Consider the following 12,477-nt stretch of genomic DNA (forward strand, 5'->3'; position numbering starts at 1 on the left):
GAATTTTCTTCCAAAGGAGATATTTCCGTCCGTACAGGCAAAAAAGTACCCTTTTTCAAGTCCACTGCTCCGAGAGGGTTGGGTTTAAAGAGTTAGACGGTAGAGACGGCTAGTTTCTGCTTGTGTCTTCAAGATGCCGTCGGATGAATACAATTTTCTTCGATAGTTCCCTTCATTGGAAACAGCGTGACATGAACGGCGAGGAACCAACAAATTCCTTTTATGCATTTTAGTATTTACTTGAGTACACCAAAGAGAAAAAGCTTCGATCGTCAAAGGCAAGAAAGTTTTGTATGAATAAAAGTTTATCGAAAAATACCAAACACTTTGATACTCGTATCTGTAGAGTGAAACAAATATGCACAATGTTTTACTATGTATAGAAAATCTAATCGGGTGTAGGTGAAAATGTTTTATAGGTAATGACTTCTAAAAAGCATTCCAAAGGAAAATATGGCACTGGATGACACATTAAGCTAAGCCGCGACCGAATATTTCTGATAATCGTCACAACTTTGAGACTTTATTACTTTCTAGTTTAGTAAGTACTGTCCAGCAAACATCCCATTGGTACTTCACTTCACTTGCCTAAACCAACAAAACTCCGGTCCGGTCACTCTTTTTATCTATTCGATTTTCTGTCATCCGTTCGCCGGCTTATGCCAAGGCGTTGTTGAAATAGTTTCCGGCTTCGGAAGAAACTTTTCTCGACATTTGGTTTACCCAGCTACCGGTCGTGGCTCGGGCCAGCGGAACTTTTCCATCTGACCTAGCTAGTGCTAGTGTTCCTTCGTTTTGTCCATTAAGCTAAGCTATTATTAGCTGTGCCGGGAAAAAAGCCAATGCATTGATTTTTTTACTTATAAGATTAAAGAGACAAACCACTTTTCCATCTGACTGTACGATCTAAAGCTGTCAAAGCAGCTTAAGAACTTTGGTTTTATCATATGTTGGAGGGAAGTCTTGAAAAGTGAAGTGAAGTGAAACGGGTAAGCATAACCCACACTTTTATACTGCTGTTGTGTTATATTAACTTAAACATAAAATAAAAAAATAACCTCGAATTAACTACGAATAGCGGGCAGTGTTGATGCAGAAGACAAATATAAAAGAGACATTAATTGAAACCCATTTAATCAAAATCAAAGTCATTTAATAATGGGTCAATCAGAGAACGATAAAATCATTCTTCTATTTTGTAGATAGCTTAAGCAACCTAATCAGAAGAAATTTGTTCCTCCTTTTATTCTGTACGTGTGCTTTGCTCTACAACAGCTGAATAATCTTTGCTTTAGCTGAAAGGCTCAAAAAACCCAAACTAGCGGCTTTACCGGCGGCAACAACTGACTGGGCATTAGGGTGTGCAATTAAATTCTTAGCATAATCCTTCGGACAGCAAGATTCTCTGAAATAACTCGGTAAGTCAAACGTTTCGAGTGTTGTTGGGTACCAGACTGCTACCATCAGTGGAGCATCCCTTCTGGCGGGTTGATCAGGAAAAACGCTCGGCGGAATGGAACGGCATTCTTAAATTCGGCGCTGAAGCCTCCCCGTATAATCCCACCGATTTTCTGGATGACGAAGGCACGAGGCACGAGGAAAGAGAACGAGCCAAACCGAACCGGGGACGAACCGCACGGCATTGGAGTTGGTTGCTGTAGCGATTAAATTTCGCTGTTGATTAACTTTGACTTTAATTTGCCCGCTCGCCGGTGGGCCTGATTTTTGATCCGTGATCCAGTGCCTGATGTTGCGGCATGCTGTCGCGTTGCCCGAACACAATGTTCAGTACAGTTTTGGGAGCTTTGTCGGCTCAAAATTAAGCCGCTAGCTGCACGACTGTCGAAATTGGAAGCAGTGAACGTCGGTGGTTAGAGGTGGCCTGTGTCGGATGATTTAGAGCTGATAAGACGGGGGAAAAGTAAAGGTAAAAGAAAAGAACATGGTTCTGAGAACGGGGAAAATGTCGGTCGTGGTAAGCAAAGATTTAAAATTTTCGGTCCGGGAAGTCAATTTGGGGATGATTACAAACAATGGCGGTTGCTATCTTATTTTAAACCCCGGCCTGAGTTTATGTTGACAGGATGATAGAAAGGATGAAAGGAAAAAGATAAACGAAAATAAATCTGGGGAGAAAAAGTGATTCAGAGAAAGTAAAAATGAATGGATAGTAAAGGCCTATAAAATATGTCAAACATCTGATAAAACACAGCGCAGAAGGATTCATCCAATGAGAAATATGTGCCCAGAATTCTTCCACTTACTGATTTTACTCCGAAATTATCTGCTCGAGCTGAGGAAGCTTATACGAAGTAGAACAATGCAAAAGCACTTTTAAGCCGGGTTTGTCAAATCACTCTGGAAGCCTCAGGAAAAACTGCACAGGTAAAATCGCCCGCTTCCCTAGCGAATAGCAAAATAGAGTGTTCATGTTCCAGGGTAAAGCTTACCCGATTCGAATAAAGACGTGTTGGAAAAGTCAGCCCCTCCAGCTTTGTCAAGCGAGAAATAAAAGGCAGGACGGTTTCAAGGATTACTTTTGGTAGCGTTCGTTCGTCGTGGAGAAGCTTCTTTGAGATTAGGGCCAGTTTGATCGACCATGGGGAAGGGCTCTGGTCTACTTTTTTTTTATAACTGCACTCGTCAGAACGACTTCGAAAGCACCGAACGTAGAATCGAACGTCATTGACGAGTAAACACCCAGTTTCGGATTTCTTTTTCGCGCTTTCGTAGAAAGCTGCTTGCTCGTAGCGAAAATCGAACAGTACAAGCTCATTGTTACTATTCTCGGAATACACGTGTCCTGCGAGAATCGCTGATTCAACCAAACGGTTGTCATGAGGGAAGATCGGTCCAATAGGTTTATTTAATGGCAAGTTCAAAATCAAACACGCCGCGGGCCATTTGCGATCCATTTCAACCATCGAGTCAATTTGAACTAATGATTTTGATGTACGTTCGCAGAATTTAATGGTTACGAAAGGAGTCCGATGTCATGAAAGCATTTGAATAACATCTTCGTGAAGGAAAAATACTTAAGAACGGGTTTTCTAACGCCAAGCTTTTGCAGGATTTATGTTCTAAAATAATTTAAACAAATTAAAATTCTTTGGGTCAATATTGTTTCTCTTTAAAGTATGAGCATCGAGCAAAAACTCAACACATCAGATTGAGCGGCGGAAATTACACATTTTTTCCAACTTCCTTTGTAATTCATTCTCTCCAGTTCCACTTTAATGTTCAAATGCAAACCAACCAATGAAAGAAGCGAATATTTTTGCTACAAAGATGCGCAACAAATGATCCGGAAAAGAGATTCCCTGTAACGCGTGCTGATAATTTAATGGCTGTTCAAAGTGGTGTACTGTTCGCCTTGATGCGTAAGCAAACTTTTGACAGCATCAAAAGCTCTTTTCGCTTTCCCGGTTCCGGTGTTCTTCCTGATTCTTTTCTCGTTTTTTGCCTGCTTCTTGCTTCGCATTCATTGGACGGTTCCCGTCACCGTTCGGTAATTGATCAAGTTGATACTTTTAAACTTCCCTTTCCGTCTTGGTCGCCTTCCACCCGGGGCGGGAGGTTGCCTATGCGAGAAAGAGATTCTTGCCGTACCAGTTTGACGAAAGGTGCAGCATCCTGAATGCTCTTTCGGGATGTTTTCTCGGCGGGCAGCGAAGAGGAAAAAATATCCTTAAAAGCACGAAATAAAGGGACCACGAAAGATGGAAACCGTGTAGCACCAGCGCGAAACGAAGGAAACGTGAAGTGAAGTTGTCTGTCGCACACTTTACGATCCATCCTTGACGAGTGCGTGAAACCCGGAAGCGAACCGGCAGTCCGTACAGGGGGGGAATTGCCAGGAAAAAATAAGGCATAGCAGAATAGCAACTAAGGAAAAAGGAGAGAAAGAAAAACGCTCGGTACGCTCCTGTTCAACATCGGCCATCATCTTATCGTAATTTACTCAAAATACCCGACAACGTCAAGAACATTCTTTTTCCGCTTCACGCGCGAAACGTACGTTTCGTCAGCCCATAATCATCTTCAATTTTATCACCGTAATCATCACCACCGTTCGGTTCCATCATACTGATTAACGTCGATGGAAAAATGGCGACAAAAACGGGATAATATCGAATGTCGAAAAGTACGCAGCCATCTGATGCGAACGAAACACCAGGCGCCTCCATTCAGTTGGTACGAGTTTCTTTCGGACACCTGATTGTCGATTGGCAATTTTTGACAGCAGAAGCTCACTGTCAGCCTACAGATTGGTTGTATCATGTTAAAAAATTGAATTTTTGTAAGCCAAGTTAAGGGTATTGTTTTATTAAGGCAATGTTCTGAGGATTTTCTTTTCTCTTCTTTGAAGTTTATGTAAAGATAGGAGAAGAACCCTGTTGGATATGATACAGCCTTTCCCGACAATTGAAAACAGCTTACAATGAAATGTTTAATCAAGTCAAAAGAAGTGGATAAAAAAAACCTTCTGTCCTGATGCAGCATTTTCAAAATTAAGGAGATCCCGGTTAGCGATTTCCGTGACTTGACGCCAACGCAGCACAACGGTGGCCTTTCGCGGAAGAATACTCTAAAATTGACAGGCACAGGTAATGCAGATGATTTCGCGGAAAACCGTACCAGCAGTGAATAGAAACCCTCTACGGGGGAATTTTCCTCGTATTTTGTTCAACCTTTACGAAGGATAAAAGATTCACGATGAGTCTATCTTTCATCGCGTGGTGAAATGCAGTGAGGCTTTCTTTTTTTTCTCTCTCCCTCGCCTTCCTACGGTACCGCTTTCAATTATCCTCAAGCTCGGATGGGCTTCGAATGCTCGCACCAGGGGTTTTCCGGCTGAAGTTTACCCGTATGTCGACAACACCATTATTCGAGCTTTTCTTGAAATTTCCTTGCAAGAAGCCGGCCTCACCGGCGGTCGACCTGGTTTTCATCAAAAATGGTGTTTTTTCTACGCCGCCTTTGTCTTGCTGGTGCAGAAGTGTGCTTTCACGGGTTTTGACTCTCATTATCACTTTGTTTAGATTTCTTTTCAGGCTCCATGTTATTTTTCCCCACCATGCTTCTCGCACAATGGTGGTTAATTATGATTAGAGCCAACCGGAAAAACCCCGTGGGTGCACCCTGGGAAGTTGTTTTGTCGTAGGAAAGGTGAGGTGTACTGACAATAATGCACAAAGCATGAGAATGAAACCAACATTGCGCATTGTTTCGAATGAGGGGCGCTGGGAAAAGCTACAGCGAGTTTTTGAATTGTGTTTCATGACGGATGCCAACCTAGCACCAGAACGATTTTTGCGAGGCACCGAAAGAGTTACATTTCATGAGGCTTTTTAAGTATAGTATAGGATTTTCACTCTATTATTCTATGTGTAGAATAATATATTAAAGATTTTAGACGTAGAGACCAAAAGGTCAAAGTATTTTCCCTTCAATTAAAAATTCTCTTAAAGGAACATTGGTTTCAGTGTTTTTAAAGTATTGAAGCATTGAAATATTTGACCAAGGATGAAGCGTTATCACTTTAGATTATTTTTAATTTCTTGATACTGTTATAGCCGTTTCACTTCTTCCTCGACCGTGAGAGAAAATTCCTGTGTTTACCTGCATCCACCGGGAAACATCAACGATTACTTTGCAGCTCCCGATGGACTGCTCGGTCAATCAAAAAGGAACTCGCTGAGCAAGGGAAGGTTGTAATTTTAGAGTCTAAAAGAAAACGATCGAGCCTGAGGGTTGTAAAACAAAACCGGAAATGGCCGGAGAAAAATCACCCACGGTAGAGAGCGCGGAAAAACCTTTCTCTTTTATCGCTCCCCGTTTGCCATTGGGGAGATTCTATCATCCTTGCTTTTTTTTACAACTCGTCCCCCGTTGAGTGTTCCCGTTTTGAGTAGATTGAACGGCGAAATTTGGTAGCCAACAGCCAGACCCACTGAAGGATCGACCACTGAAGGCCCCTTCCGGACCGCGCCGGACGCCGAGAGGCCATAAAAACAGTACTTTGCTGTTGGCACTTTTTTACGCCTTCGTTTATCCTTTCTTTCATTTACTGTCCGTTTCGCAGGAAGGTGGTGGCAAAGGTAGCGAGAAATGTGTCCCAATTTGTGCGACAAACCGTGCTCCACAGCAAGGACCTTCGGTGCAAACGGTTGTAATATCGCTCGACGCCATTGTTATGGTTCTCGGAGGAAAACGCTCAACCGATTTAACCGAACCGGTGGCGCCTCCAATTTAATCGAGGTGTTACGCGATATTATTCTACATCCGCACTCGTTAGCGCTACGTTTTATACACTCTTTTTGTGACCTTACCCGTTTGGCCTTGCCGATTCGTTTGCTTTTGCATAAAAGTTGTCGTCTGTTGCGGTATTTTCCCATATTATGTCTTTCTCCATGCAGAGGTGATTATGTTGTGCTGCAACGAGTTGTGTCCATTGGAATTTTTCTTGTTGTTGCTGCATTGAAAGGAATAATGAGCAAATTAAGAATGAAAAAGTTTGGATTGTAAAAATGGTCTGCGTTTTTTTCAATATGGTATCCCATATTTTCCCACACCTTACAGGTTGCTATTGACATCGTTTATGGCAGTTTATTTAATCTTACTCTAGTTGAATTTTATTTGATCATTTGACATTAACATTGCAAAAACTGGCTTTGTTTGGAAAAAGCAAACAGACAAAGATTACCAGTTCCTCTCCGAGACTCGTTGCGATCGGACGCACTTTTACCAAAACAGAGTGTTAAAAAAAGTGCAAAAGCAAGCCACATCATGGCTGCTTCGAGAAGCACCCTGCGGGTGGATTTCTCGAAGCTCCCCAAAAGGCCGTCCTTGATGGAGGCCACAACCCTCGCCATGACCAAGCTGGGTCTAAGCAGCTCTTCAATCGTTTCAATCCGGACGAAGCCGGCATCCCACTTCCTTCACATCCGAGTGAAGGACCAGAGCCTTGCTCTAAGAACCGTCGAGGAGAACGACGGCAAGCATTCTCTCGAATGCGACGGGAAGAAATTCCCGATCCCGATCGTAATGGTCGACAATTCCGTGGTCATCAAAATCCACGACCTGTCCGAGGACATCACGGACAGATGCATTACGGATTTCTTTGCTCGCTACGGAGAAGTCCGGTCAATCCGAGCCGGAGTATGGGCGAAGCCATACCCGTGTGCCGGAATCCCTGACGGATACCGCTACGTCACAGCGGTCTTGTCTAAGCCGGTGCCGTCATACGTCTCGATTGGAGGGGAAGAGACGCTGATAACATACCGGGGACAGCAGCAAACGTGTCGAACATGCCGTCTTGCTGCACACCATGGGATGACCTGCACCCAAGGCAGGAAACTGGTGGCTCAGAAGACGAGCGTCAACGAGAGGCTGTCGTATGCCTCAGCGGTGCAGAATGGCACCGAAAACCCTGCTCCAGCAACAGTCCCCCGGGCGAGCACACAAACCGTCCGTGCACCGACCGACCCGGTGAGCACACCGACCGTTCCGGCAAGCACAATGCTCATCCCATCGAGCACACCGATCATCCCGGCGCCCGCATCGACCGTCCCGGAGAGCGCACCGGCCGTCCGCGCACCGACAGTCCCGACGAGCACATCGACCGTCGCGGCGAGCACATCGACCGTCGCGGCGAGCGCACCGGCCGGTGCTTCGAGTCTGACAATAGGCGCACCAGCAACGATCATCCCGATGCAGGCCACTAGCGTTGCGGCTAGTACACGGACCGTCCCGGCAGTAGCATCTTTCATCCGGGCAAGTGCGTTGACCGTACCGGCAGCATCGACCAGCACCAAGATGGACAACGCCGGACTTCAGGTGGACGCCGATGCCTCATCGACGTTCAAAGCCCCTCGTGTCCCTTCACCTTCCGCTACACCTTCATCCCTTTCCTGGCAAACAGTGGCAGGTAAGAGAAAGACGGACGAACAGACGGACAGCGACGTGTCGTGCAAGTCTGGGGAGGAACCGATCAAGCGTAAGCCAGGTCGTCCTCCCAAAAAGACCAATGCCACGGCAGCGAAACCGACTGGGGTAATGGAAGTGGACGCATAGTAGTTTGGTGGAAATGGATGAGTTGATGACATCAGTGACGATCGCATCGATAAACATCAATGCGATATCCAATTCCACCAAACTAGATGCACTACGAACTTTCATACGTACTCTTGACACAGACATAATCTTCCTACAAGAAGTTTCTGTCAAAGACTTAGTGCTCCCTGGGTACAATGTTGTAACAAACATTGACCACACAAGGAGAGGTACAGCGATCGCCTTGCGGGTGAACCTAAAATTTTCTCACGTCGAGCGTAGCTTGGACTCACGACTAATCTGCGTCCGGCTTGAGAATTCTTCCACGCTATGCAACATTTACGCTCCTTCGGGAAGTCAAAACAGAGCTGAGCGGGAACTCTTTTTCAACCGCTCGTTGGCGTACTACCTGCGGAATGCACCGGGACCGGTCATCCTTGCAGGGGACTTCAACTGCGTGCTGAAGTCCAAGGACGCCACGGGTATGGGGAATACGAGTCTCACTTTGCAAAACTTTGTTGACAGTATGCAGTTGTGTGACAGCTGGGAGGCTCTCAAAGGAAACTTTGTAGAGTTCTCTCACATCACACGTGGTTCGGGCTCTCGCATCGATCGCTGCTACGTCTCTAAGGACATGAAGGATCAACTGCGTGCAACAGACATGCACGTATTGTCTTTCTCGGACCATAAGGCGCTCACGGTGCGCATCTGCCTTCCAAACATACCTCGCATGCGGCAAAATGGATACTGGCAACTTCGGCCACATATCTTGACAGCCGAAAACATGGAGGAGTTTAGATGTAAGTGGAACTATTGGACAAAACAGCGAAGGAGCTTTGGCTCCTGGATGGAATGGTGGATTCATTTCGCCAAACCAAAAATAAAATCGTTCTTCCGATGGAAAACGAATGAAAAATACTCCATGTTCCGCTTGCAGCATAACATTCTCTATGCGAAGTTAGAGTCCTCATACGGTCGGTATCTTTCCAATCCGATCGAGTTGGTCAATATCAACCGTATAAAAGGAGAAATGCTACTCCTTCAGAGGCGTTTCTCTGAGGACTTTACACGGATTAACGAAACAAGGGTGTGTGGGGAAAACCTCTCCACCTTTCAGCTTGAGAAACGAAGGCGGGAGCGCACCGTGATCACCAGACTTACGTGTGACAACAACGTTGTTTTGGACTCTCCTAAACAACTGACAGACTATATACATACGTACTACAGGGAGTTATACACCGACGAGACAACAAACGTTGACGATACTTTTGCCTGTCATCGTGTAATCCCCGAAGATTGCGAAATCAACAACGATTGCATGGATGAGATCACCTACGGTGATGTCCTTCATGCAATTGAAAAATCGAAACCTCGAAAGTCTCCTGGGCCGGATGGAATTCCGATTGAATTTTATCAGCGAACGTTTGGGATAATTTGGAGAGAAATCATATTGATTCTCAACGATGCTCTCAACGGTCGTTTCCCGGCGGCCTTTGTCGATGGGGTCATAGTGCTTGCGAGGAAAAGGGGAGATGGGTGCACACTATCTTCGTACCGTCCGATCTCTCTGCTTAACACTGACTACAAGCTGCTTTCCAGAATTCTGAAGCAGCGGCTCGAGAAGATTATTGCTAGGTGGCAAATCATTTCACCGTCGCAGAAGTGTAGCAATAAACCCTGCAATATCTTCCAAGCTGTGCTCTCTGTTAAGGAGAGAATATTCGAACTCAAACGGAAAAAGAAGTGTGCAAAACTCGTCTCTTTCGATCTCTCGCAGGCGTTTGACCGTGTTGACAGGGCCTTCCTGTTTGGAACGATGGATTCATTAGGGTTTAATCCCGCATTAGTGCGGCTTTTGAGGAAAATTGGTGAGCAATCTTCGTCCCGTGTCATTGTAAATGGATCCCTATCACCTGCCTTTCCCATCCAACGTTCCGTGCGACAAGGAGATCCCTTGTCAATGCACCTGTTCATCCTCTACCTTCACCCCCTCATCAAGAGACTCGAAGATATATGCTGCGATCAGGACGACCTGATCAACGCGTATGCTGACGACGTCTCCGTGGTGAGTACTTCCCCTTCCACAATCGAGCGGGTGAGAGCAGCAATTGAGGCCTTTGGAGTCACTTCTGGAGCGAGGTTAAACGTCCTTAAAACCACGGCTCTGGACATCGGAATGGTGACAACCGAGAACAGAATCAACCTGCCATGGCTGCACACCGTAGAACGGCTCCGTTTACTTGGAATTCTGTTCTCTAACAGTATCCGGGAAACAGCGGGCCACAATTGGGATACTGTTATCAATCACTTTCGTCAGTTGGTATGGCTGCACAGGGTGAGAGATCTAAACCTGCTGCAAAAGGTAACGCTGCTCAACTCATTCTTGCTCCCTAAGCTATGGTTTGTTGCGTCAGTCTGTGGCCCTCGCGCAATGGACATAGCCAAGGTGACAAGTTTGATCGGGTCTCTCCTCTGGAACGGATCTGGGGGTATACGTGTCTCGCTCCAGCAGCTGGCCCTGCCACGAGACCGTGGTGGCTTAAACCTACACATCCCAGCCGTGATGACAGCAGCCCTACTCACAAACCGCTATGTTGCAGAACATCAGAGCCTCTCATTTGGAGCCCAACACATCTTGTGTGCGGGAAACCCCCCAGATATTACATTGATACCGTCTACGTATCCGTGCCTTCGCAGTGTTGTCCAGCAACTGGCGTACACTCCATGTACGGTAAAAACACAGCTATCCACCAAGGCCCTCCGCAGGTTGCAAGTGAACAGACTACCCCCAGCCAAGATTCAGTCCCATCCGAAGGCAACCTGGAAAAAGGTGTGGAACAACATCCACCGAAGCAAACTAACAGCGGAGCAAAGATCCACCTTATATTTGCTTGCGAATGGCAAGATCCCGCACGGAGAGCTGCTTATGCGTATGGGACGCACGCCTTCGGCTTCCTGCATGTTCTGTGTTGAGTGTGACACCCTGGAACACATGTTCACCTCCTGCACTCGCGTTATTGCCGCCTGGGACCTGCTGCAGCAGTGCATCAGGAATGAAGCTCCAGGGTGTCAGTCGTCCTTCGAGTGTCTCCGATTCCCAGTGCTTGGGAATATAAGCATTGCGCAGCGGAAGGTTGTCCTTCGTTTGTTTGCAAACTACATCATCCACATCATTGGAAACAATGATGCTGCGATCGATGTAAATGTCCTTAAGTGTGCACTGTATTTGTGATTATAGAGTATAAGAAAGTTTTGTTTGTACACCTTATCTATTTATAAAATAAATAGTTTATATTTTACAAAAAAAAAAAAAAGGGTAAATCATGTATCGTATTATTTATCTTCTTTTTATAGTAATCATAAATTTAAAAAAATAAATAAACAAATAAATAAATAAACATAAAAATGTATCGAGTCTTAAAATAATATAAATCATCCTTTACACAATGGCTTCCAACTTAGTTTTCAAGAGACAATTTTCAGTATTTTCTCATTTATCGATTTTTTTTTATTCATTTTTACTCGTTTTAATCGTCTAACCGTTACTATGCGGTGGGAATAAGTTATTTATTCTAAATATTTTCCCGATGGCCTTTTCTACGTTACATGTGAAAAGGTTGATGTTGTGTAGATACGCACCTTTCGCACGAAACTCCTATTACATTATTACATTTAACTGTGCGCCGTGCAAAAAGCAAAAATTCATTACTCTTCCAATGAACCCGGGGCCACGCAAACGGCCATAAAGTTTGCTATTATGCTACGGGCTATAAAATACTGCGCTTGTCGTACGAAGCTGCCGATTGAAAGGAGCACTCGTTAACACTGTACAACCTACGCCGCAGAATTACGCGGTCCGGTACTAGCTTGTTTCGTCATCATCCTCAAGGAATTCAATTTGCCTCCGTGTGGCGGCGGTAAAACGAATGGGAGGGCGGCGGTAACGTCGCCTCTTGCGTGGCCCTCTGTTTAATTGTCCCGACCTAACGAGCTCTTTCTATCCACCAGAGCCAAGCCACTGGGTCTAATAGCAAAACAGGACAGAAAAATTTAAAAAAAGACCATAAGAACCCTTGCAGACCATTCGCTACAGTTCGACGGAAGTGGTCCAGGTGTACGGATTGCGTCAGAGTGGTGAACGCAGGCGGGACGGACGAGCTCCACCGTGCAGCGAGTTTTACAACGGTAGCGGATCGTCGACAACTCGGCGACAGCGTGTCGGTGGCGAGTGATTATGATGGCAGGTGTAATTACTGCAGAACAACGTTATGACCAATGGCGAAGGTATGTACGGGGAAAAAAAGAGTGGTTTTATGTGTCCGTCCTTAGTCACAACTTTGGTGGCATTTCCTTTTGATTTTTTGTCGCGTGAACTATTTGCCCGTTCGTGCATATCCTGAAAAAGTACGAGATTTCTCGGCC

General features: G+C 45.4%; 1 protein-coding gene across 1 annotated transcript in view; it reads left to right on the plus strand.

Moving 5' to 3' along the window:
* The first annotated feature begins 6,789 nt into the window (after positions 1 to 6,789).
* The window catches only part of LOC131264731 (uncharacterized), an 85,938-nt gene continuing 80,250 nt past the window's right edge, over positions 6,790 to 12,477 (plus strand). Inside the window, exons 1-2 of the mRNA XM_058267001.1 lie at positions 6,790 to 8,075; positions 8,338 to 8,855. Of these exons, the coding sequence (XP_058122984.1) occupies positions 6,790 to 8,075; positions 8,338 to 8,855 (1,804 nt within the window). The remainder of the gene's footprint in view (positions 8,076 to 8,337; positions 8,856 to 12,477) is intronic.

The sequence above is a fragment of the Anopheles coustani genome, chromosome 2 (assembly GCF_943734705.1).
Source record: "Anopheles coustani chromosome 2, idAnoCousDA_361_x.2, whole genome shotgun sequence".
Lineage (NCBI taxonomy): Eukaryota > Metazoa > Arthropoda > Insecta > Diptera > Culicidae > Anopheles > Anopheles coustani.